The 21,972-nt window shown below is 41.7% G+C and overlaps 1 protein-coding gene across 11 annotated transcripts in view; it reads right to left on the bottom strand.

Annotated features, from left to right (window-relative positions):
• Positions 1 to 21,972, bottom strand: part of AOPEP (aminopeptidase O (putative)) — a 430,010-nt gene that overhangs the window by 95,856 nt on the left and 312,182 nt on the right. Inside the window, exon 14 of one of the 11 annotated variants that reach the window (XM_054502566.2) lies at positions 4,280 to 4,513. The exons of the other annotated variants lie outside the window; for them this stretch is intronic. Coding sequence (XP_054358541.1) covers positions 4,328 to 4,513 — 186 coding nt within the window. The 3' untranslated portion in view covers positions 4,280 to 4,327. The remainder of the gene's footprint in view (positions 1 to 4,279; positions 4,514 to 21,972) is intronic. 11 annotated transcript variants of the gene reach the window in all.

Genomic DNA, 21,972 nt, shown 5'->3' with positions numbered 1-21,972 from the left:
TAGACTATGGTTCAATTTGTGTAAATTACATTCTAAAGATACATAATAAGAAAATAAGGAATGCTTTGTGTCAGCTGTTTCTCTGAGTAACCTACCTAATTCTCTGCCTTCCCCTCTGTCCATTTTTCTGCTTCCAGCTGAAGCTGAAATATTTTTCTTAAATCATGCTACAAGTATTTCCTAATAATTCACTTAAAAGGGAAATCCACTTTATGAAGAAATTCACTACCACAATCAAACCTAAGAACACTAAAAATGATTAAAGCATGTGCTCTAACAAAGTACTGAACCGGGCAACTGGAAACCAGGGGTTTCTCTAAAGCTGGCCCGGTAGTTATGGGAAGACCTCCTAGCACTAAGTGTGCACCGAGAAACCTATCATTGTCTCTCTAGTCTTAGTCATAACATTTTAACATTGGTTCTGTGCAAGCAGCAATCAAGAATTGGAAGAATTTAAAATTTTCCAAATATTCTGTAAATAGATATATAGGAAGCACAGTGTCAAACAGTCACATGCTCAGGTTTTTAAGCTGTTACTTACAATACTAACAAATTATAAAATATATTCAGATTTTTTTTCCAAGGGAAAAAACCAGCAATTTCATCCAAACCCAGAATTTCTTCCTTTCTATAACTTCCTATATTACTCCAATATGTCAAAAATCACAATCAGATGGTCTGTGTAGGGATTATTCATTACAAATTTAGTAATTTTAGTTAATAATTTATCAACACGATTCTTCTTTGGTTAAATGTTTTTTATACAGCCCTATATTCCTGGTGAATAGTAATCTATACTATGCACAAAATTACTGTGTTCATATGGACAAACAGGCAATCATCACTAACATTCAGTGTGATAATACGGTTTTTCCTCTAAATTAGAAGGGATTAGCAAATACGGGGAAAAACTCAGCTCTTACAGAAAATACCTATCTTCAGAATTTTACATACAGAAAATAGGATCCTCTCCTTTTGAGTTTAAACAAGGAATAACTGAGTTCAAAGAAAACTATATTTTAACTTCGATAAAAGGAATATACATTTTTAAGGCTGTGTCTTAAATACTGGAACCAGATTTTGCTCATTTCATGTGCTATCTACCCCCATCCTTGATAGTCAAATGTTTATCACATTGAAATAAAGGACTTAATGCCCAATATAGTAAGAAGAAATAATAAGGTAACAATGTCTGCAAGAATAGCTGTCAATTAACAATCTGGTGATTTAAAAGAATTTATTAAAAGCAAATTTACACAGCAACACATGAAAATTCAGACCAGGAGTGGTTCTCATTCCTCAACTAGAACATATCTAAAAAATACAAATTTATCAACTTAAAAAGTTTCATAGGCTGGGCACAGTGGCTCACGTAATCCCAGCACTTTGGGAGGCCGAGGTGGGCAGATCACGAGGTCAGGAGATCGAGACCATCCTGGCTAACACGGTGAAACCCTGTCTCTACTAAAAATACAAAAAATTAGCCAGGTGTGGTGGCAGGCGCCTGTAGTCCCAGCTACTTGGGAGACAGAGGCAGGAGAAATGGCGTGAACCTGGGAGGCGGAGCTTGCAGTAAGCCAAGATTGTGCCACTGCACTCCAGCCTGGGCAAAAAAGTGAGACTCCGTCTCAAAAAAAAAAAAGTTTCATAAACATTCTTTACAGTACAGATCTGGCTGATTATTCTTCATATTTAAAAAGCTAACGGTAAAATGACTGAAAATGCCTCTTTAATTATAACAAACTGTAATCAATGAAATGATAGCTCTGCAATTTTTTAAAAAGCAAATAGATGGGTTGTATGAGGAGTTATAACAATCTAGTTTGCTTTATGTGCAAAAACTCAACTATATGTCTTAGAAAGATCTCCCTTTGCCTTCCATAGTCTCCTTGTTAAAACTTACTATTAACGATTAAGGGTTTTTTAAAATCAAAACTCACAGTTAAAAAAACAAGTATGGCTGGGCACAGTGGCTCACTCCTGTAATCCCAACACTTTGGGAGGCCGAGGCAGACAGATCACAAGGTCAAGAGATCGAGACCATCTTGGCCAACATGGTGAAATGCCATCTCTACTAAAAATACAAAAATTAGCTGGGTGTGGTGGTGCGCGCCTGTAGTCCCAGCTACTCGGGAGGCTGAGGCAGGACAATCACTTGAACCTGGGAGGCAGAGGTTGCAGTGAGTCGAGATCACGCCACTGCACTTCAGCCTGGGCGACAGAGCGAGACTCTGTCTCAAAAAAAAAAAAGTAAGCTACAAAAACATTTTAGAGATAACGACATAACAGTTGCTAAGTGAGAAAAGGAACAGCAACAGAAAGACAGAGAAACCAAGTCAACCACTCCGATCCTCAGGTTAGACAAGTGATTCAAGTACGGACACACACACACACTCTTAGCAAATTCTGAAGCAGGAAACATAATTTATAAATTATTTTCACTCTTGAGTATTTATTCTGTAGTCGGAAACACTAACATTCCATTACTCCCAGTTCCTGTCCTTTCTTGTGCATAGACACACAGTCAAGACAACATAAATATCTTTTTGGTCACATTTTATTTTCTATTCTTTATTTTCTACCAAATCCAAACTAAGCATAAATTTTAGCCACATATCTACAATTTGTCAGGTGGTTTCTGCCATCAAGTTGACAAAGCAACCTGTCCATTTGTAAGGAGAGCTGACCACAACTAAGGCGCAGGGGGGAGGTGGGGAGGTGAGTCCAACTACATGAAGGATTGCTGGAAAAATAATGGAACTTGTTTTCATTTAATAAAAATGTGTTGAGAGTACTGTACAATCTCCTATCCAAAGTTTCAGTTTTATTTCACAGAATGATTGAACGTCTACAAGGCATAGGAGTCACATTTCCTCCAAATTCTGCAGTTTTGGATTCTCGTCCACACAGTTTACATACTAGATTAACTGTGAAAAGTGTTATGAGGAATAGAACAAAGGATTAATTCCTTAACAGTCTCTTGGACATGTAGGGAAATTCATGCTACTGAAAATAAAATGGATTTAATTTCAGGAGAACAAGGGCAGAAGTCTCAGATTTCAAGAAATGTTTAATTTTCCCACATTACATAGGACAGAAAAGGCTGCGTTGCCGATGTGTGAGAGGGTGATGCGAACAACATCGAGTCTGTTTGCCCTGAAGTTACACATTTTGCACAAATAGCTGAATAATTCATAAGTTTAGATACTGCCCATCACGACAGAAACTATTTCTAAGGAAACAAGTAGACTGAAATAACGTTATAAAAATGTTCTTTTATGGCAAAACATCACTTTACTGCTATGAGTTTAGACATAATCTTAGTTCTACTGTGAGTTCCAGCCTGGACCCAGAGCCTGGAGCAGCCTGAAGTTGATAGGGGAGCAGGGGATCTGAAATGCGACTTTGCTGCCAAAAAAGTATTCTCTTACATAATTTCAAGTACTTGAAAGTCAATCAACGAGTCTTCAAAAATGCAAAATGGATACTCACAAGTGGTGGTTAACTATGGATCTAAAATCCTGGTAGGTCTTTTCACAGGCGTTGGCATGAACATGATTAAAACCTAAGATGTGCTTTCTAGCAATAATCTAAATTCTCAAATGTATGCAAGACTTTAGGAAATTTGTTTAGACAAATTTCGCAAAAATGGTTAAGTTTTAGAATTTCTGGTATTTTTGTATCTTCCTTTACATACGTAAAATGTGCTCCTATAAGAAAAAGTATTTTATTGGAATTTTACTTTGATGTTAAAATGTAACATTTCCTATAACTTCCCGAAGTTACAGGAATAACATTTCTGAGCTTTCTGATTATTTAAATTTTAATGGAAAATAGTGTATAGAAAACCATACTTTCCCTCCCTCCCCTCAGTATTCCTATTTATCTGCAGAAATTAAGAATTTATCTTTTAAAAAGAGGCAAAAATGAAACACAGGCTTTTAATTGTTTTTCTTATATAAATTAAGCTGAAAAAGAAAAACTTTTAAAATGCTCCTGTGGCTACTGCTTGCATCCCGCATTTTTACACATTTTCTCTTTAACATATCAAAGTTCCAACGGAGCAACTATAATCTCCACGTTATACTCCAAAGTGAAGCTTGACTCCTTTAAAACAAACCAGCTTGAAAAACCAGTGAGCACAGATCCTCAAAAAGTGAAGTGGATAAACAAACTTTAAAATTTCTAAGAACCACTTTTCTGCTGATTTCACAGCATAGATTCTCATCTCGGAATTTAACAAGGGCTAACTCTGACAGAGAAATGTTTGAAAACTCACAGGCTGCTCCTCTCTGTGGAGCCCAGTCCTCTCCCCTGGAGCCGGAGTCTAGAGCAGGCTCCTCCCGGCGGCGGTGCAGGCGAGGCCCCGTCGGGTGAACGCGCGTGTGGCTGCAGAAATCCCAAGCCTGAGCCCGCAAGGTATGTCACTATCTCCCTGCTGGATTTGTCCTTCGTGTGAACTTCCTTGAACGCCCCAGAACGTGTGTTTGCCTGGCCTTTTTGATTTGAAAGCCTGGTAAATAAAACACGCACGAAATCACAATTTCGACGGCTATGCCCTTGAATCACTCTGAATTTAAAAGGTTTACCGCCAGCTTGAAAGCAAGAAAGCACAAGCAGTAGCCACTCAGCAATGTCCCAAAGCGCGCCCGAGGGACACAGCAGCCCCGCTCCCGTCCCTCCGTGTCACCTGGGCGGCGGCAGCGCGGGCTGGGAGCCGAGGGCAGGCGTGGGCGCCGCGCGAGGAACAGTCCGCGGTCCCCGCGCGCCCCTGAGGCGCGAAGCCGAGGATGGAGAGGACGGAGAGCCTGCGCTGTTCTGGTCCCGGCCGGCGCGGCCAGCGGGGTGGGCCGCGGTCGGTTCCCGTGCTGTCAGTCTCCCGGCCAGGTCCCGCGCCCGCGAGTATCTGGGCCGCCGGCACCTCGCCCCGCCCCTGCGCCCCAGGCCCCGCCTCGCCCCGCCCCGGATGGGCCGCTCCCACCCGGCAATTACTCTAATGAGAAGTTCTCATCTCAGCACTTCAACAAGGTACAAACCAGCCCCAACACAGCCGGCAATTCAAATGGCTTTGAGAACAAAGGCAGTCATAGCTGTAGCAATTTCTTCTCTCATTTACACAATGTGAGGACTTTCTCTCTTTGCATATGGTATTTAAGAAAAAAAGTTTAAAACTGTAGCATACACGCCATTTCACAAGGATATTAGTATTACTGTGGCAAAACATCAGACCTGGCTGGCTGCAACTGAAAAAAAAAAAAACTTACCAATAAATAAATAAATTTTTAAGTTTGGTCCCTCCTGCAGAACAAATGTTCCTGGACCACCTGGTAGAAATCGGCAACATGCTGAGGTGTGAGAGAACTATTTTCTTATAGCTTATAGATCATGTGAATAAAAGAGCAACAAACCACCCAGAGCAGCTTTCTGTAAGAATAAACAATCTATACAATTCTTCATCAGCACTGGTGGAGGTCGCTAATTGTTCACACTAAAATCAGAAAAAAACAAAATGCCAGAGATAAGTTTTCTGTATGCAAGGACAGCTTTAATGGTTAATTACTGGTATCTTCATCCTAAACAACCAGAACATTTGCATGGCAAACAAGAAACCCATTTCATTTCCAATCTTGCAGCAATCTCAGTAGATAAAAGTCACCAGAATCGACCCCAACAACAAAATAAAAAACTCCAACAAGGATTAAGAGGAATGTGATTTACTGAGAATAAGTGAGAGGCAGGTATTCCTAGAATGCACTTCAAACAAAAACAGAAAGATGTGGCGTCAAACCAGAGGATAGGGACCTACCTCAGGAAGGGAACTGATCAGGGTAGTTTTCCCTAAAAAACTGTAATAGTCCATCCACAAGTTCTGCATGTTAAACTCTTCATTCCAATTTAAAATGTAATTAGAATGTTGTAGATGAGAAAAATTATAACTAAAACGTGCTTAGAAAAATAAAACATCAAAAACAAAGCCTTCTTATACTTTGACAGTACTGATTTGATCTTTAAATAATCTGCATCCATTTAAAAGAATTACTGAACAAAGTTTATGTGAAAGGTTAAAAAAAATCAGGCAATGAACTACTGAATGGAGGAATATTAAAACCCCACCACTATAAAAACTTTGCATTAAATAGGCTGAGAGTCTTCCACTTTCAAACTGTATTTTTTTCAAAAACAGATTTAAATTTTTAAAACATTTCAGGTAAGTATGGCTTTCAGTCCCATTCCATGCATTTATAAAATGTGAGCTAAAATATCTCCATCTAAAAGTCAAGAAAATCCTAAACTGTTCATGTGATAGAAAACTTATTACCTTATTTTCTTACAAAATGCCATGTTTGGTAACTAAATTTGCCTCTCTAAATATTAATATGACAAATAGCTGAATACAATTTAAATTGTAATAACCACTTTAAAAGTTAATCCTTTTTTAAACAAGAAAATCAACTGATTTTAAGTTAAAACAAGCAGAATAAGAAACAATTAGAGTGAGCACTTTCAAATGCTAATATGTCTACCTAAACTTACAACTTTAGTTCCCTGAAGTAAGATGACATTCTTACATACTTAAAACTAAGAAAATCAGGTGTCTGGGAAGTAAAAATATAGAAAGGACTCCCAAACACTTGTTCTGCAGAAGAAATAAACATGGTGAGCAACTGAGAACCTAGGAAGAAAACTCCTTCAGAGAAAATGTAATACTCCCAAAAAACTTATCCTTCCCTATGTTCCCCACACTCCCAGGTCTAGAAGTCGTTCTTAGCTGGGTCGATCTCTTTGTGTACAGCACAGAACACTCCCCTTTAAATGTTAAGAACACTAATAAGCTTTATGCATGTTTTCAAATGCATAAGAACATTACAATTAAGTATAATTCCCTTAAAAATTATGTCCGTTTGAAAAATTCTTATCTACCTTTAAAAAACAAACATTCTTTAATGAGAGACAGAAATAAAGAAGTTTCACAAAATACACCAAAACATTCTTGGCAAAAGTAAATCTCCACTTCAGGTACCTATGCTATCAGCCTCATCGCTCACACAAACATTTTAGCATGTACTTTTAAAAGCAAAAAGCCACTGCCGATTAAGTTGGTCAAATTTGCAATTCTGCTTTCAACTAAAAGGTAGAGAGTAAGCCTTGGGATAAGCCACAAAAGGTCTTGAGATTATTTCCATTTCAGATAAGCAGTTCTCACTAACATCACAGATTTAACTTATCAAATGATTCCAATACTATTTGTTCACGCTATTTTTATAATTTCCATTTTGCTTTTTGGAAGTTGAATCAGTGGCCCTAGTCCATATATTTTTTTAAAGAACCCGTATCTGGGAACCCGTATCTTCCTTTCTAAGCCCAGCGCAGTCCTCTGCTTGGCCAGCAGTGCTCGTGCCACCTGAGCACCCACCCTGCGTTCCTACCGTTGTCCAAAGTGGGGGTGGCGGCGCCTTCCCAAGGCATTTCCAAAGCAAATCCCCGAACACCACTCTCCATACCGCAGGGGCCCGCAGCGTGATGCTGCCTGAAATCTACTGGTACTGCTCCCCTCTCAACTGGCCTCATGTTCGTTTAACGAGGGTTAGGGGAGCTACGCTACAGGGACATCTATCTGTCCCTGGAGCACCTCTGTGAAGGCTTAAAGCATGACCTATTTAAATTAGAAGCACGAGGACCACGATCATCCATAGAAAAAAAAAGAAAATACCTGGCCCTTAGGAGACGGCAGCTGCTGTACAGCAATCCTTGACACCAGTAACTCTGGTTCTGAAGCCAAGGCCCCAGGGTGGGTGCAAGGGTCCCGACCTAGAGCCCTCCGCGGAGAGGACCCAGCCACCAGCATCCTTGACCGCACTGGAAGGTGCGGGAAGACCGGAACAAGAAGGCTTTAGAAAAACTCAGGCATGTCCAAAAGCCTGGCTCCAAAGCTGGGAGCACACCTAACACAAGGTTTTAACAAAAGCAAGTCGCGCTGGACCTGGGGACTCTCACCGACTCCCGTCTGCAGCGGATGCAGGGAAGGCTCGCCGGGTGCAGGGGCGTCCCCAGCCCCGGCAGACGCAAGCCCGCATCCCTCCTGTGCCGCTGCGGAGCTGCACTGCCGGGACATGGGTCCGCCCGCTGCAGGCGATGGCACTCCCGCTTTAAAACCTGTCGTCCTTTCCTCCAAGCACAGTGATTTCACAGACACTAGGGGCGCCGTTGGCTGGGGAGTAACGCGGACCAGGGTCTAATCCCGCCTGGCTACTCACCTTGTGACCTTGGGCACAAGCGCTGCGACGCCCAACTCTCCAGGGTGTCAGGAAACAGCACCGTCCTTGGCGCGCCCTTTCTGGCTAAAGACCCCTGTTTCTGAGCATGAATGTAAAATGGCCCACCCTCTTCCCCATGTTCCTCCAACACCAACTGTACAGCCTGAGATGTGTGCCGAGAGGGACTGACGCAACCCATGATCCTACCAAATGTAACCCTCAAATGTAAACTACAGGTGCCAAGTAAGCTCTCCACTCTCCCGCTTCCCCCACTGCCAGTGCCTCTCTAGTGCAGGCCCTAGGGGCACACCAGGCCTGCCTTACCACCAGGTGGGTTCCGACTCCCACCCTGCACTTCTCTCTGGCTGGGGACTGAAACAGTGACATGTATGCCCTATGTGTGCAGGTCACTATGCTCATTTCCAGTCCCAATCCACTCCTCAGCCCTTCAACAAACCTTTCTGCAGCCTACTCAGCCCTCTGCCTGGAATGCCCTCTACTCAAATCACTATTCAAGGGGTCACGTTTTTCAAGAACCCTTCACCAATCTTACCCTTCCAGATGCAGAATTTGCTTCATGGGTTTTACTCTCATTCATTTCCACGTGGGCTGTTATGCTATTCTGCCATACAACAGAATTATCGGAGTGCTGCTGCGCATGATGCTCCCATTTCTGAGCTCCTTGGAGGCCTGGGATGTCTTTACTTTTAATTCCCCCTCACTCCCACCCCCACCTGCATCCAGCGGAGCCAGTTTTGAATTAATGTAACCTTCTTGTAGCAGGATCAGTTTCCATTTGTGCCCATTAGCAGTGATTCTTAGCAACTAAATGATGAAAATATGTTAAAATAGAATCAACTTTAAAAGACAAATTAAAAGATAATACTTTTTTTAAGCCTTGTACCATTAATTTCACAGGCAAAGAAAACCATTACAGGTAAATGTCTTATCTGTTTCAGGGATATTTTCCCTAGGAAGCTGTTGACAGCTTAACCTCAGCAGCTCTGCTTTACGCAAATGTAGATGGTGCTTTTCTCCCAGAGAACTTCGCACGTGTTATCTCAGTTGACTTTGCAATGGCTTTGTAGACAGGAGCACACGTTACCCACAGTCTTAGATGACTGGGGAAAGAGAACACAGGAAGGTCAAGCCACTTAATACACAATATGTACACAGTGGTTACAACTATGTAAAAATTTTGCTGAGGCTGGTGGATCATGTGGGCCCAGGAGTTCGAGATCAGACTGGGCCAAAACTCTGCCTCTACAAAACATACAAAAATTAGCCAGGCATGGTGGCATTCGCCTGTAGTCCCAGCTACTTGGGAGGCTGAGGTGGGAGGATTGCTTGAGTCCGGAAGGTTAAGGCTGCACTGTGCCCTCATCTTGCCACTTGTATTCCAGCCTGGATGACAAACTGAGATCCTGTCTCAAAAACAAAACAAAACAAAACAAACCTAAAAATTATACAGATGTGTGCACAAAAAAGGATGTTTACAATGTTAAAACTGGAGTATCATTTTAACTGGAAGTTTTCCTATAAAGTGTTAGTACAAACTATAAAATAAAAAATTTCACAAGACAAAGCAAACAATTAATTATTCACAAGTCAATAAAACTATAACTGAATCATTCTTTTAAATAGAAATGCCAATTTCCCTCAAACTAAAACTATAAATTAGTTTTATGTCACACTGAAAATTTCTCTTTATGTCAGCAGTTGGCATGTTAGCTATTACAGTGTAACAGAAACTTCGTTTAAGCGAAAAGTGCAAATGACTTTTTCTACTATAATAGCATATATCTGTATATGCACATATATTATTTTTCCTGATGGTAGTTATAAGAAGCTTTAAGAAAACTACAAAGCTACTAACTACCTCCCACCTTTTCTTATTTTTGTGTAGACGAGGTGGCGGGGGGTGGGTCTCACTTTGTTGCCCAGGCTGATCTCGAACTCCTGAGCTAAAGAGATCTTCTTGCCTTGATTTCCCAAAGTGCTGACATTACAGGTATGAGCCACTGCACCCAGCCAAAAAACCCATACCTAATACTACACTCTGTATTTGTCAACTATCAAACCCTATGAACTCCCCAATTCATTACCCTTTACATTATCAACATCCTCTGAGGTTGTAGGCAGGATAATGGCCACATTACCTGGCAAAAGGGAATTAAAATTGCAGATGGATTAAGGTTGCTAATCAACTATGGGATTACCCTGGATTATACAGGTGGGCTCAATGTAAGCATAAGTGTCCGTATAAGTAGAAAAGGCAGGCAAGAGAGAGAACCAAAAAGACAGCAGTGTGAGAAGGACTTGGCCAAACCATGCTAGCTTTAAAGATGGAGGAAGGGGCCATGAACCAAGGAATACAGGCAACCCTAAAAGCTAGACAAGGCCAGAACTAGATTCTCTCCTAGAGCCTACAGAAAGAAAGTGCTGCGGACACCCTGACATTAGCTAATGAAGGCTGATATTGGACTTCTGACTTCCAGATACTATAATAAATTTGTTTTAAGCCACAATATTTGTAGTAATTTGTTAAAACACAATAGGAAATTAATACATCTGAGTTCCAAGTTCCTCATAATCAATGCCATTGCTTCTTAGCCTGTTTGCTGCAACACCTAAGGACAACAACATCCTTTTTATTTATTTATTTATTTATTTATTTATTTATTTATTTTTGAGACAGAGTCTCGCTCTGTCGCCCAGGCTGGAGTGCAGTGGCGCAATCTCGGCTCACTGCAAGCTCTGCCTCCTGGGTTCACACCACTCTCCTGCCTCAGCCTCCCGAGTAGCTGGGACTACAGGTGCCCGCCACCACGCTCAGCTAATTTTTTGTATTTTTAGTGGAGATGGGGTTTCACAATGTTAGCCAGGATGGTCTTGATCTCCTGACCTCATGATCCGCCTGCCTCGGCCTCCCAAAGTGCTGGGATTACGGGCATGAGCCACCGCGCCTGGCCAATGACATCCTTTAAAAGCTCTTGGCTACACCTGAATTCATCAGCTTCCTTTTAAAAGAGGAAGGTTTCTTCCCGTTCCCTCCCAGATCCCTAAGTGTGCTGCTTTATAGATGATTTCAGGCTCAGTTCTGGAGGTTGAAGAGTTTGTTGGGTTTGGGGGGAGGGGAGAAAAGGCGGCTAGATAGGAGGTCTACGGGCCTTCTGGGTCTGGTTCTTTAACTGTTCTGCTGCTTTTATAGCGCCATGGAGGCCGGGGCAGAGCGTGTCAATGAAACAAAGGACAAACATGAAACAGAGCGCCAGGGGCCACCGCGTCTTGATCAAATCTAAGAGCAATTCCAGTTAATGAGTAACATAACCCCACCACCTTTTTCATGGCTTTAATTATTACAGCCGGTAAGAAATATTCAAGCCATCCCTGTTTAGTGATGTTTTATTTACCCCTAAAGGCTGAAGTCTTCATTAAGTGCAGAAGAGTTGTGTTCAATTCAACACATATGGTGAGATCACAAATTGGCTTATTGTACTTTTTTAGTGTCTCTCCCTCTCCACACACACACACACACACACACACACACACACATACACCCAAGGACTCTGAGTACACAGTATACAATCTCAATCTGGCAATATCACAATTTCACATTACCACAAAGATGATTTTTTTTTTTAAATCTTATTTCTGAATAGTTTTCCTTATTCTCAATTTTTCTAGCACAAATCCATCTTCTCATAAGGCCATTTCCTACACTGACTAAAGCGCAAGTCACTCTTGCTACAAAGGAGTCTTTCTTTGGCCCCAAATGTTTCACTCACATACATGAAAACTGGCTAAGTTCCTGAATGGCACAGAGCCTTTTGGTTTGAGAAGCCTGACAAAATGTCTAAGTAGTAAAAAGAACTGGTAAAATGTGAGAGCCTGTTATTTATTGCAATTCACATAACCACACGATCAACAGCCATTACTTGCTTTTTTTTTTGGAGTGTGGAAACTTAATTCTGTCATGGAACTCCCTGATTATGGTATTTTCTGAAGTTGACAATGTTATGTTTTCTAAAGGGAAAAAATTAACCAGCCATAGCTTTCCAGGTACAATCTTTGAGGAAGGAAGTGAGACTGTTTACCGTGTTTTCTATCAGAAAAGGAATGTTTTCAGCTCATCTGCACTTGGATCAATATTTTTATCTTTGGGTATCATTTGACATTGCTGTCACTGGAGATGCAAAAACATGGGAGGAGCCAGGATAACCCAAAATTCTGATCCTCCACTTTACAAAAGAGAGGACGAGCTGGGTGTCACTCTCTCATGTGTGGTCCCACCTCCAGGAGCTTGGGCCAGGAGGGAACTGAGAATGCCTACGCCCATCAGCAACAGGCATCCTGGGGGCACCTGGTCAGAAAGACATAGAGGAGGGGAGGGAGAAAGGTCCCTGCTCTCCTCTTTCATCGCAGAGATGGAGACAACTTCTGAGGAAGAGCTGGAATCCTGGGGTCAGGGGAGGCAGCCTAGGGGGGAATGCACATGGCCTGGGCCTCAATGCCATTCCTTCAGTAAAAGGGGGTTACCACATGGCTCTGTGGTGGCCCTAAGGTGAGAAGATGAACTTGGCTTTGTGTCTGATCATCCACTTTATTAGCAGGATCACACATCGTGGTACACAGCCTTTCTTCTGCTCCAATTCTCAAGAAACCATTCCTGATAGCAATATAATTCTAAATGGGAGTAATAAAATGCTTAATAAAGAAGCTGGGCACTACATTTTACAGAGGATGGGAAAGCAAAGTTGATTTTGTATGTGCAACTGTTCCTGTCAATGGACGAACAAGCCTGTGGGAAGGGACTGGGGCAGCAGAATCCCCTGGTGTGGCTCTGGCCTCAGGGTCCCCTGACTGTGTGCCTCCTCTCTCCTCTACCTACTGAGGTCCCCTGGGAGGGAGGAGAAGCCACCTGTAACCTCTTGCTGCTCAGGTATTAAAGCAGGGCTGATGAGGCGTGTGCCTCTGAGCTCCTCAATGCCCCAATGCTATTTTTATTATGTTCCCAGAATTAAATTCAAATAGCATCTTTAACATGCTTTAGTTTTGTGGGAAAAGGAAATAACATCAATCATGCAATAACTATAAAAATTTAACATCCTGAAACCTGTTTTTACAAACTCTAAATAGTCAGCAATCTTAGTCTGCCATCACAAATCATTGTTCTTGACAATAAATAATGACAGTGGCTATTTTAAAGATTTCTTAAAATTAACATGAAAAGTGAATGAATAAATGAAGAAACATGTCCATAGCAGGGATAAACAAACTAGCAAGCTCCTAAGTTGTTTCTGTTTATACAGCCTGCTTAAAGCTTTTGAGAGAAATATTACTTATGTTAAACGTATTTAATTATAGGATAGGAATTCCTTAAAACTATGGTCCAGTTTTATTTTTTGTTTTTGAGACAGGGTCTCACTCTGTCACCCAGGTTGGAGTGCAGTGGCGTGAACACAGCTTACTATAGCCTGGACCTCTTGGGGCTCGGGTGATCCTCTCACCTCAGCCTTCCAAGTTGCTGGAACTACAGGTGTGCACCATCACACTTGCCTAATTTTTTAGTATTTTTTTGGTAGAGATGGGATTTCACCATGTTGCCCAGGCTTGTCTCAAATTGCTGGGCTCAAGTGATCTGCCCACCTCAGCCTCCCAAAGTACTGGGAATACAGGCATGAGCCACCGCTCCTGGCCAACAATTTCAGTTTTTAAAAAATTTTCCCATAAGTCTTATTTTTCTCATGCCCACAATACTACTTTTCTTTGGAACATTCTCAATTGATCGATCTTGCTCATGCAGACTCCAACAGCATGGGCCGATCCCATGTTAACTCCACCATTATGCTATTCAGTATTTAAAGGCATTGAACACATGCTCACATGTGTTCCATTTGACTTCTGTCCATCCAGAAGGCCCACAATAACCCTCTTTCAAACCCAGAGCTGGTCACTTCGGCCCATGAATCTAAACAGTGCTTGGTATAACAGGATCATTTCAATTGCCAAATTTACTGGCAATCCTATGTTAAGCCTGCCTCATCTGTGAACTCATCGAGGTTATCCATAAGTCCCAATTTCCAGTACAGATACTAAGCCACACCCCAGAACTGCTCCTATCACCTCCCTCCTGGTGGCAACGGAGGCACTGATGAGCACCCTTTGGGTCAGACCTGTCCGCCTAGAAGTAACCTGGACTTACCAAGCTTGCTGCTAGCAATAAGATGATGTACAACTTCTAAGAATCTTAATGTAAGACTAATTAAAAGAACAGAAAAAGAAATGAAATCTCCCTTAACAAGACTCGTTCCCTTGAGGAGATGCCTTCTCTTGCAGGGAACCTTGGAGGCAGAGCACACCTGATGTGCTTGCGTTGTAGAGACATTATCACTGTGCAACAAAAGAAGTTATTTATAGTTGCTTTGTCTTTATTTCCTAGGTCTAACCACCAACATCTCTACTTAGCCAGGTAGTGGCCTGGATTTGTTTGCTATAGTTACTGAGACTTGTGGCAAACATGGTTTATATCATTAGGCTTTTTATTGTTTCATTCCGTTTTGGGGGTGTGTGTGTGTTTATATTCAGATTTAAAATGTGTGCAAGTTGCCTAGAAACCAAAGTGCAGAATTCACAACCTAATGCATGCTAAATTGCAGCTGCTAGAAAACAGCATGTTCCTTCACCTACAGTCTGGGCTGGGCTCATTCCTATCTACCCTGTCATTCAAGTTTGATGGTATCTAGTTTTCCAGGGAGTTTGGTTTAGTTATATCATCACTTTTGGTATAAGTGGAAAGAAAGTGTTTTTTGTTTTTCACCTTGCTTGAAAGCCCGTTTTTTCTCCCCAGAAAACTTAGGTTCTTCTCCTGCATCAGGACAGTATATGTAACTTACGGTGTGGGAGACACAGGCTCAAGAGGCCGAGAACTTGCTTGCATGGAGCATGGACGGACAGACGGCTGGATGGAAGGTTTCTCACATTACTGTATTTCCCACACTGAGCACCTTTCATCTAAGGAGCTCCACACCATCTCATACGTGCCTGAGGTGCCAACCTTCCCCACCACGGCATGACACTCAAGGTCTCAAGGCAGAAAGCCAGTCAAGATCACTGTAAATTAGGAAGTAAAGCCAAATAAACCCTTAGGAATGTATTAGCTTGCACTGAGAGGTACATTACTTAGAGAAGCCCCTTCTACTGTTGCCGCAATTCTTCAGGAGTAAGCATGGCCCTTCCCCAGGAGCAGCTGAAGGCCCGCAGAGAGCCGCTGAAGAGGAACAAATAGTGCTCCAGGGTTTTTCTTTTCAGTTTCACTAGCTGGACCATTCCCACTCCTGACATGCTCTTTCCTAAGTCCTCCAGCAATAAGAAACTGTGCCCAGAACAAAAGTTATGTTTTATTTTATGCCACAAAATTAGGAGTGGAAAAGAAATGTGAATATCTTATGAGAAAAAAATGCAAGTTAAACTTCCTGGAAAAGACCTGAATTCATTGAGCTTTGGTGCTTGTATACCATAAGCTCAGACAATAAAATCCTACCCACTCTCTTTAACTGAATGTGGTAATACTTTTGACAACAACTTTTAGGTGTCAAGGAGAAAAATATTTTTCATGGTTAACTGTACAGCCTATCATCTTCTATCAATGAACACTAATCAGTTTTCTGGCTGAAATAAAGAATGACTTCTGAAAGAATTCTTAAGATAAAATGGTTAGGGATTCATAAAGGAAAACCACCCCCCTTTAAAAAATCAAAATAAAGGCTAAAAGGCGAGGTAAAAAAAAAAAATTATCCTGAAACTTCATAAAACAGCTATTTAAAACCAAATCAATAATACTGCTGTGAGGTCTTTTTAGAAAAAAATTAAAAGCCTCTGTGGGTTTGCTACAATTTTCATGCCCACTCTTAGGCGGAAGACAGCTCATATATCTGTGGTGTTCAACTAACTAGCAACTTAGGTTCTGAATAAAAAGTACACAGAGATGTTACCACTTTCTGCAAGTAGCACACTGGAATGCATTATCTGCCACATCGCAGGGAGCATCCATCCCATGACAATGACATTGTCAAAAGATGGCACATGGGCCGCAGACTGCTAAGGCAAGCTTGTGGCCAGGCTGGAAGACTGACAAGACGAAAGATCTCTAAAAACCCACAATCCCTTCAGGGTGCCTTTAAGCCAAGGTGCCCAGGCAGCAGCTGTCCCTCCATCTCTCAGCTGAGCTATGCTTGGCCACCTCTGAAACAAACTATAGTTTTATTCCCCACAAAAAAAAAAAAAAAAAAAGAAGAAGAAGAAGAAAGAAGAGCAAGAAAGGAGAAGAGGAGGAGGAAGAAGAGGAGGGCAGGGAGGAGGAGGAGAAAAAAAACAAAACCCAACATTCTGACATTTACTGAAAGGAATGAAGTGCTGCTCTTGTTTATAAAGAGCAAGTAAACACATATTTTATGACAGATATTTGAAGATAATTAAAAAGTAAGGAAACTTTTAAAAAAGATTAAATACTTTTAAAAGAGATGAAAGATTTTCTCTCACCCCAACCCCCAACTATGATTCTTGTCATTTAAAGGGCAACTACTGTTAGGAATTTGTTTAAAAATTGCAATTTTTTTACCAAAGGCAAAGATTTAAAGCAAGTAAGACCTATCAGATAAATTCCATCTTCATGAATTATAACTTAAAGAAATAAAACATTTTATTTTCATACTTTCAAATATGAAATGTTTTAAAATATCCTGAGAAATCAGTGGTAAAATCTTAAGAAAGCAGGCAAGATCAGTGGAAGATTCCACCTGTCCTCAAGCCTAGGCTTAGAGAAAATGAGATCACACAAGATCATATGCACATCCTCACAAAGGAATCTTTAAACAGGACAAAAATTCTTAAAGCCATCTAAATCACTAGACAGCAAAAATCTAGGGGAGATTTAAAACACAAATATTTGCATAATCCTTTCTATTCAAGAAAACTCAGTGTGACCACCATCACGGAAACCTCTCCTGGGAGTCTACAATCACCACCCTCAGACCTATTTTCTGGGTAAACCATCTGTGGTAGGAGAGAAGTCTGTTACAACTGAGTGAATGACTGGGGGCAGGTGCTTGCTTTTACTGACAAGCAAGTAAGGCCACACAGCAATTTCTTTAAAAAAAAAATTATCTGGGCTGGGCGCAGTGGCTCATGCCTGTAATCCCAGCACTTTGGGAGGCTGAGTCGGGCGGATCACCCGAGGTTGGGAGTTCAAGACCAGCCTGACCAACATGGAGAAACCTCGTCTCTACTAAAAAAAAATACAAAATTAGCCGGACATGGTGGCGCATGCCTGTAATCCCAGCTACTCAGGAGGCTGAGGCAGGAGAATCACTTGAACCCAGGAGCCAGAGGTTGTGGTGAGTCGAGATCGCGCCACTGCACTCCAGCCTGGGCAACAAGAGCGAAACTCCAGCTCAAAAAAAAAAAAAAAAAAAAAATGTATCTGAAGCTGGTATCAAAGGGATTTATTTTAAAAAAACAGCAAATCACTAATACAAAGGGAATTCCTTAGAGATTTACTACCCACCTTAGATACCTTTACTTAGATTTTTCAAGATGTTCCAACTGGCCCTGAACTTGATTGCATCAAACTGTTAGGTCTGGCTGCTGACTGCTCCTACGAGATACATCACAGGAGCAGACTTTCCCAACATGCCAACAATTAATGTCCAGGTTCAGGAGAAAACTGGTATGTCATCAATGTAGAGATGGTTTTCTTTCAACCAAACACTGCATGTTCTCACTCACAGGTGGGAAGTGAACAATGAGAACACATGGAAACAGGGTGGGGAACATCACACACTGGGGCCTGTCATGGGGTGGGGGACAGGGGGAAGGATAGCATTAGGAGAAATACCTAATGTAAATGATGGGTTGATGGGTGCAGCAAACCAACATGGCACATGTATACCTATGTAACAAGCCTGCACATGTACCCTGGAACTTAAAAGTATAAAAAAAAAAGAAAAAAGAAAAAGAAATGGTTTTCTTTCAAATATTAAATGAAATGCTGGGTGTTATTGGATGTCTTCCCACTTCTCTCCCAAGTTCATAACAAAACCTGAATCCTATCAATCAATCTAATGCAGCGATTAGAGGAAATCCCAGCAAGGCCCGCTTCTCAAGCTCCTCTTCTAAGAGATCTGTATCAGCAAACCAGGATCCGCTTTATCTCAGTGTGCTTCATGTTGAGTCAAAGACTGTCAGTTGATCAGAATTAAGAGCAAACTTGATCCAACCTTTCCCCATTAAAAACACAAGGGTATTTACATCTTCCAAACAAATGCCTTCAGCCCATATAAAAACTGATGAGCCAGAATGAAGCCTCGCGGGCCACTGTGTGTGATTCAAGGGAAAAATTATTAATATCCAAGTAGAGTTTCATGATTATCTCTCCTTTTCAAATTGTTTCAACCTCAGCCATCATGCCATTCCTGACCCATGTATAATTCTCAAATTATAACAAGCATAGTCTCAAATCCTCCCATCTAAATGACCTGTACAGACACTTAATTAGCATTTACCCATTTGGTAGATTCTTTGGTATTTCCTAATACTATTCTATCAAACCCACCTATATTGCAAGGAAGGAGAAAATAGGGGAAAAACACGTCTTAATGGGTGTCTGGGTCTCTTTTCCCTTGTCAAGGATCTCCTTTATGAAGACACCTGTCCAAATTACTATATAAAAGTACAGTAAAAATAAAGTGGAAGCAATCGCTACCTACCATCTTGGCTTCAAGCAAGAAATAATAATATCATTATGTCTCAAATATAACTGAAAACTCCCTTGTTTTCAAATAGGTATCCTGGAATAAAGCAGTATCAACGTCAGGACTCGGAACCAAACTTCTAATGGAAGACAAGGCAGGGATGTATCTTCAGTATGTCATTTAGACAGCAATTCTGTCATCATCAATGACCTCACAGAACTAACAGCTGACAGCAAAGCAAGGGGAGAAAACAATATATAAGATTTTTAAATCTCCACTGGCTTAATCAAATAATATAATTTGATATAAATTTATTTTCACAGTATCCCCAAATTTAACTGCTCGCAAATGAAATTGGGGATATTTAACTTCTGAATAGACAGAATGATTTCTGTGACTTCTATATGTAGAATCCTTATGTATTTCATACTCTTATTTCTATAATGTTACAAAAGAAAGTAAATACGAAACACTGTACTGTGATTTGCTGAACCCTGACAAAGGCTGAATTCAGAGATAATTTTTAAATGTCAAAAATTTCCCATGTGGCCTTTTTGATGAAAGGCATATTAAGTAGAATACAGGCTTTATTATTAATTATAGTGTCATATAATTAACCTACTATTTCGTTTTTATGAAGGAGGAAACCAGTTATGGAACTGTAGCTTCTTTAGAAATGGAACCTTTTCTAAAGAAGGTTCTAAACAGAACCTTCCATTTAGAAATGGAACCTTTCTAAACATGAAGAATCACATCGACTGATGGAGACAGAACCACATACACATGAGCCTATCAATTCTGGCTCATTATATCACCTATCAAAGAATGGTAGAGAAACATAACAGGGAGGAAGGAGAGGGAAACTGAATGAGTACATTTTGCTGGAAGGAAGGAATCAGCACGTGGGGTTTTAGGGGGTAAGAGAGGAGAATGGAGAGACATGCTGAGCACATGGCACCAGAATGAACAGGTGGAGGAGATGTTAGTACTAGAAAGAGGAACAAAAGTACAAGAGAAAAAGGCGTAGAACAAAAGAAGAGGTGAAACGAGGACACAGCGGACTTACATCTGTTTGGCCAACTCTAGACTCCATGGACTAGTGGTAAGGAACCGTCTCCGAGATTAACAGCACATAGCACAGGAGCTATTCTTAGCTGGCTGTGCTGGCTGAAGCCACAGGCACCTTCCCCCAACCATGTCAGGTGTGCTTCCAACTGCACTTTTTCCAACTGCAATCTCCCTGAACAATACGTGGCCATCCCAAAAACAGCCATTCTAAAATGAACTCTAGTGTTCTAGCACTTAGCACAGTATTAGAAGAATCCTTATCCCCATTACACACACCTATACATGCACATGCCCATCACACAGCCTGGTCAGAGAAGAGCTCTGGGGCTCTCTCAGGGCTGCACATCCTGTAACATCACTGATGAGGCTGTTTTGTCATAAAATAAAAGCACAGAGGTGGGAACAACTCCAAACCACCCTCCCCTCACTTAGTCATGTATTTACCTACTGATTTGGGTGCCAGTTATTTATTCCTAAGTAACACCTATTATTTACTAGCTATAAAACAGGCTCTGCTGCAGATGAAGTATTCCAAAGTGAGGTTTTGTGCCTACAGCAGAGTAGCCTGGGAGAACATCAGCTCCTCAAGAGAAACATTCTCCAACTAGCCCACTGTACACCCAAGGTGAAGGACCCTCTGGTAGTGCACATCACCACCTTTCACTGGCTCACCATAGGACAGAGGAGAACGTTTTCACATTTCACTCTCTGGCTTTTGCTTCAGTAACATCTTTGAATGGCAGAGTTTACTTAACAGATAACATATCTGAAAGACTCACTTGAAAACCAATGCTGCAGTATCTGCTTCATTTCCCTGGGAGGTGGACAGGCTTCCTGATGGCACACGCGAGGTCTGCCAGTCTGTCTGGCCCAGAACAGCTCCCCTGCACCTGTGAACACCTGGCTGGCCACAGCACTCAAGCCAAGAGGCCTATCTACCACTCCAGGTGGGGGTGGCCTGAAAAGGAAGGGCCAGAAGCAGGTGGCCTCCGCTGGCCAGGTGCAGTGGGGTTTTTCTCAGACACACACGATAAAGTGTGTTTCCAGGCTCACTGTGAGTCCTGCTGGAGGGTTTCAGGGCCCCCCAGTTAGTTTGCTTTCCTGGGACATGTACCTTCTGATCATGCCCCTTTCCATGTTATGGCTAATGTAACAGGATGAGAGAAACCACAAAGTATAAAAAGCTACAGGACACTGAGCCACTTACTCATGTCCCTGTAAGCACTGGAAAAAGCTGTCTTTAGCAGAAACACATGTAATGAGGCGGGGGCTCTGCAACATCAAAGCCCCTCAGTTGTGGCACATGGTCCACAAACAGGATAATCCTCCAGATATCTGGGACAAGTCAAAAGACAAGAGGAGCAAACACTGTTCACTTGTTTGAACTGGGACACATTTCCAAAAGGGAGCATGAAATGACATGATCCAGCAGCAGCTTAGGGAGCTTATGTTTTAATTCCCCCCTACCCAGAGAACTGGGCTTGAACAGGATTTAAGGTGCACAGGTGAGCTTTAGCAATTCATCGGTTACATGTAGAGTAGTGAAATCCAACAGCCCCCTTTGATCTGCAAAAGTGTGCAGTTCTGTCCTCACTCCCCACCAGCTGGCCACTGCTGGGGCATTGGCACAGAGCTAGGCTCTTGTGCTTTGATAGATGGTGATGTTTCAATCAGGTATCACTTTCTATTAAAAAATGCTGAGGGACTTAGCTTCTAATCACACTAAAATGAAGACCTAGATGACGTCGTGTTCTGGCATTCTGGGTACATGTGAAGAATGCCCACCCAGAACACGCTCCGTGATTGGATGTTTAGGAGAGAAGAGAAACTACTTCACTTTCATGACATTCTTTTTAAACTAAAAGAGTAGACATGTGAAGAACAAAGGCAGACCAATG

Source organism: Pongo pygmaeus, chromosome 13, assembly GCF_028885625.2.
Source record: "Pongo pygmaeus isolate AG05252 chromosome 13, NHGRI_mPonPyg2-v2.0_pri, whole genome shotgun sequence".
NCBI classification, from domain to species: domain Eukaryota; kingdom Metazoa; phylum Chordata; class Mammalia; order Primates; family Hominidae; genus Pongo; species Pongo pygmaeus.
This window is presented reverse-complemented; position numbering and strand designations above follow the sequence as displayed.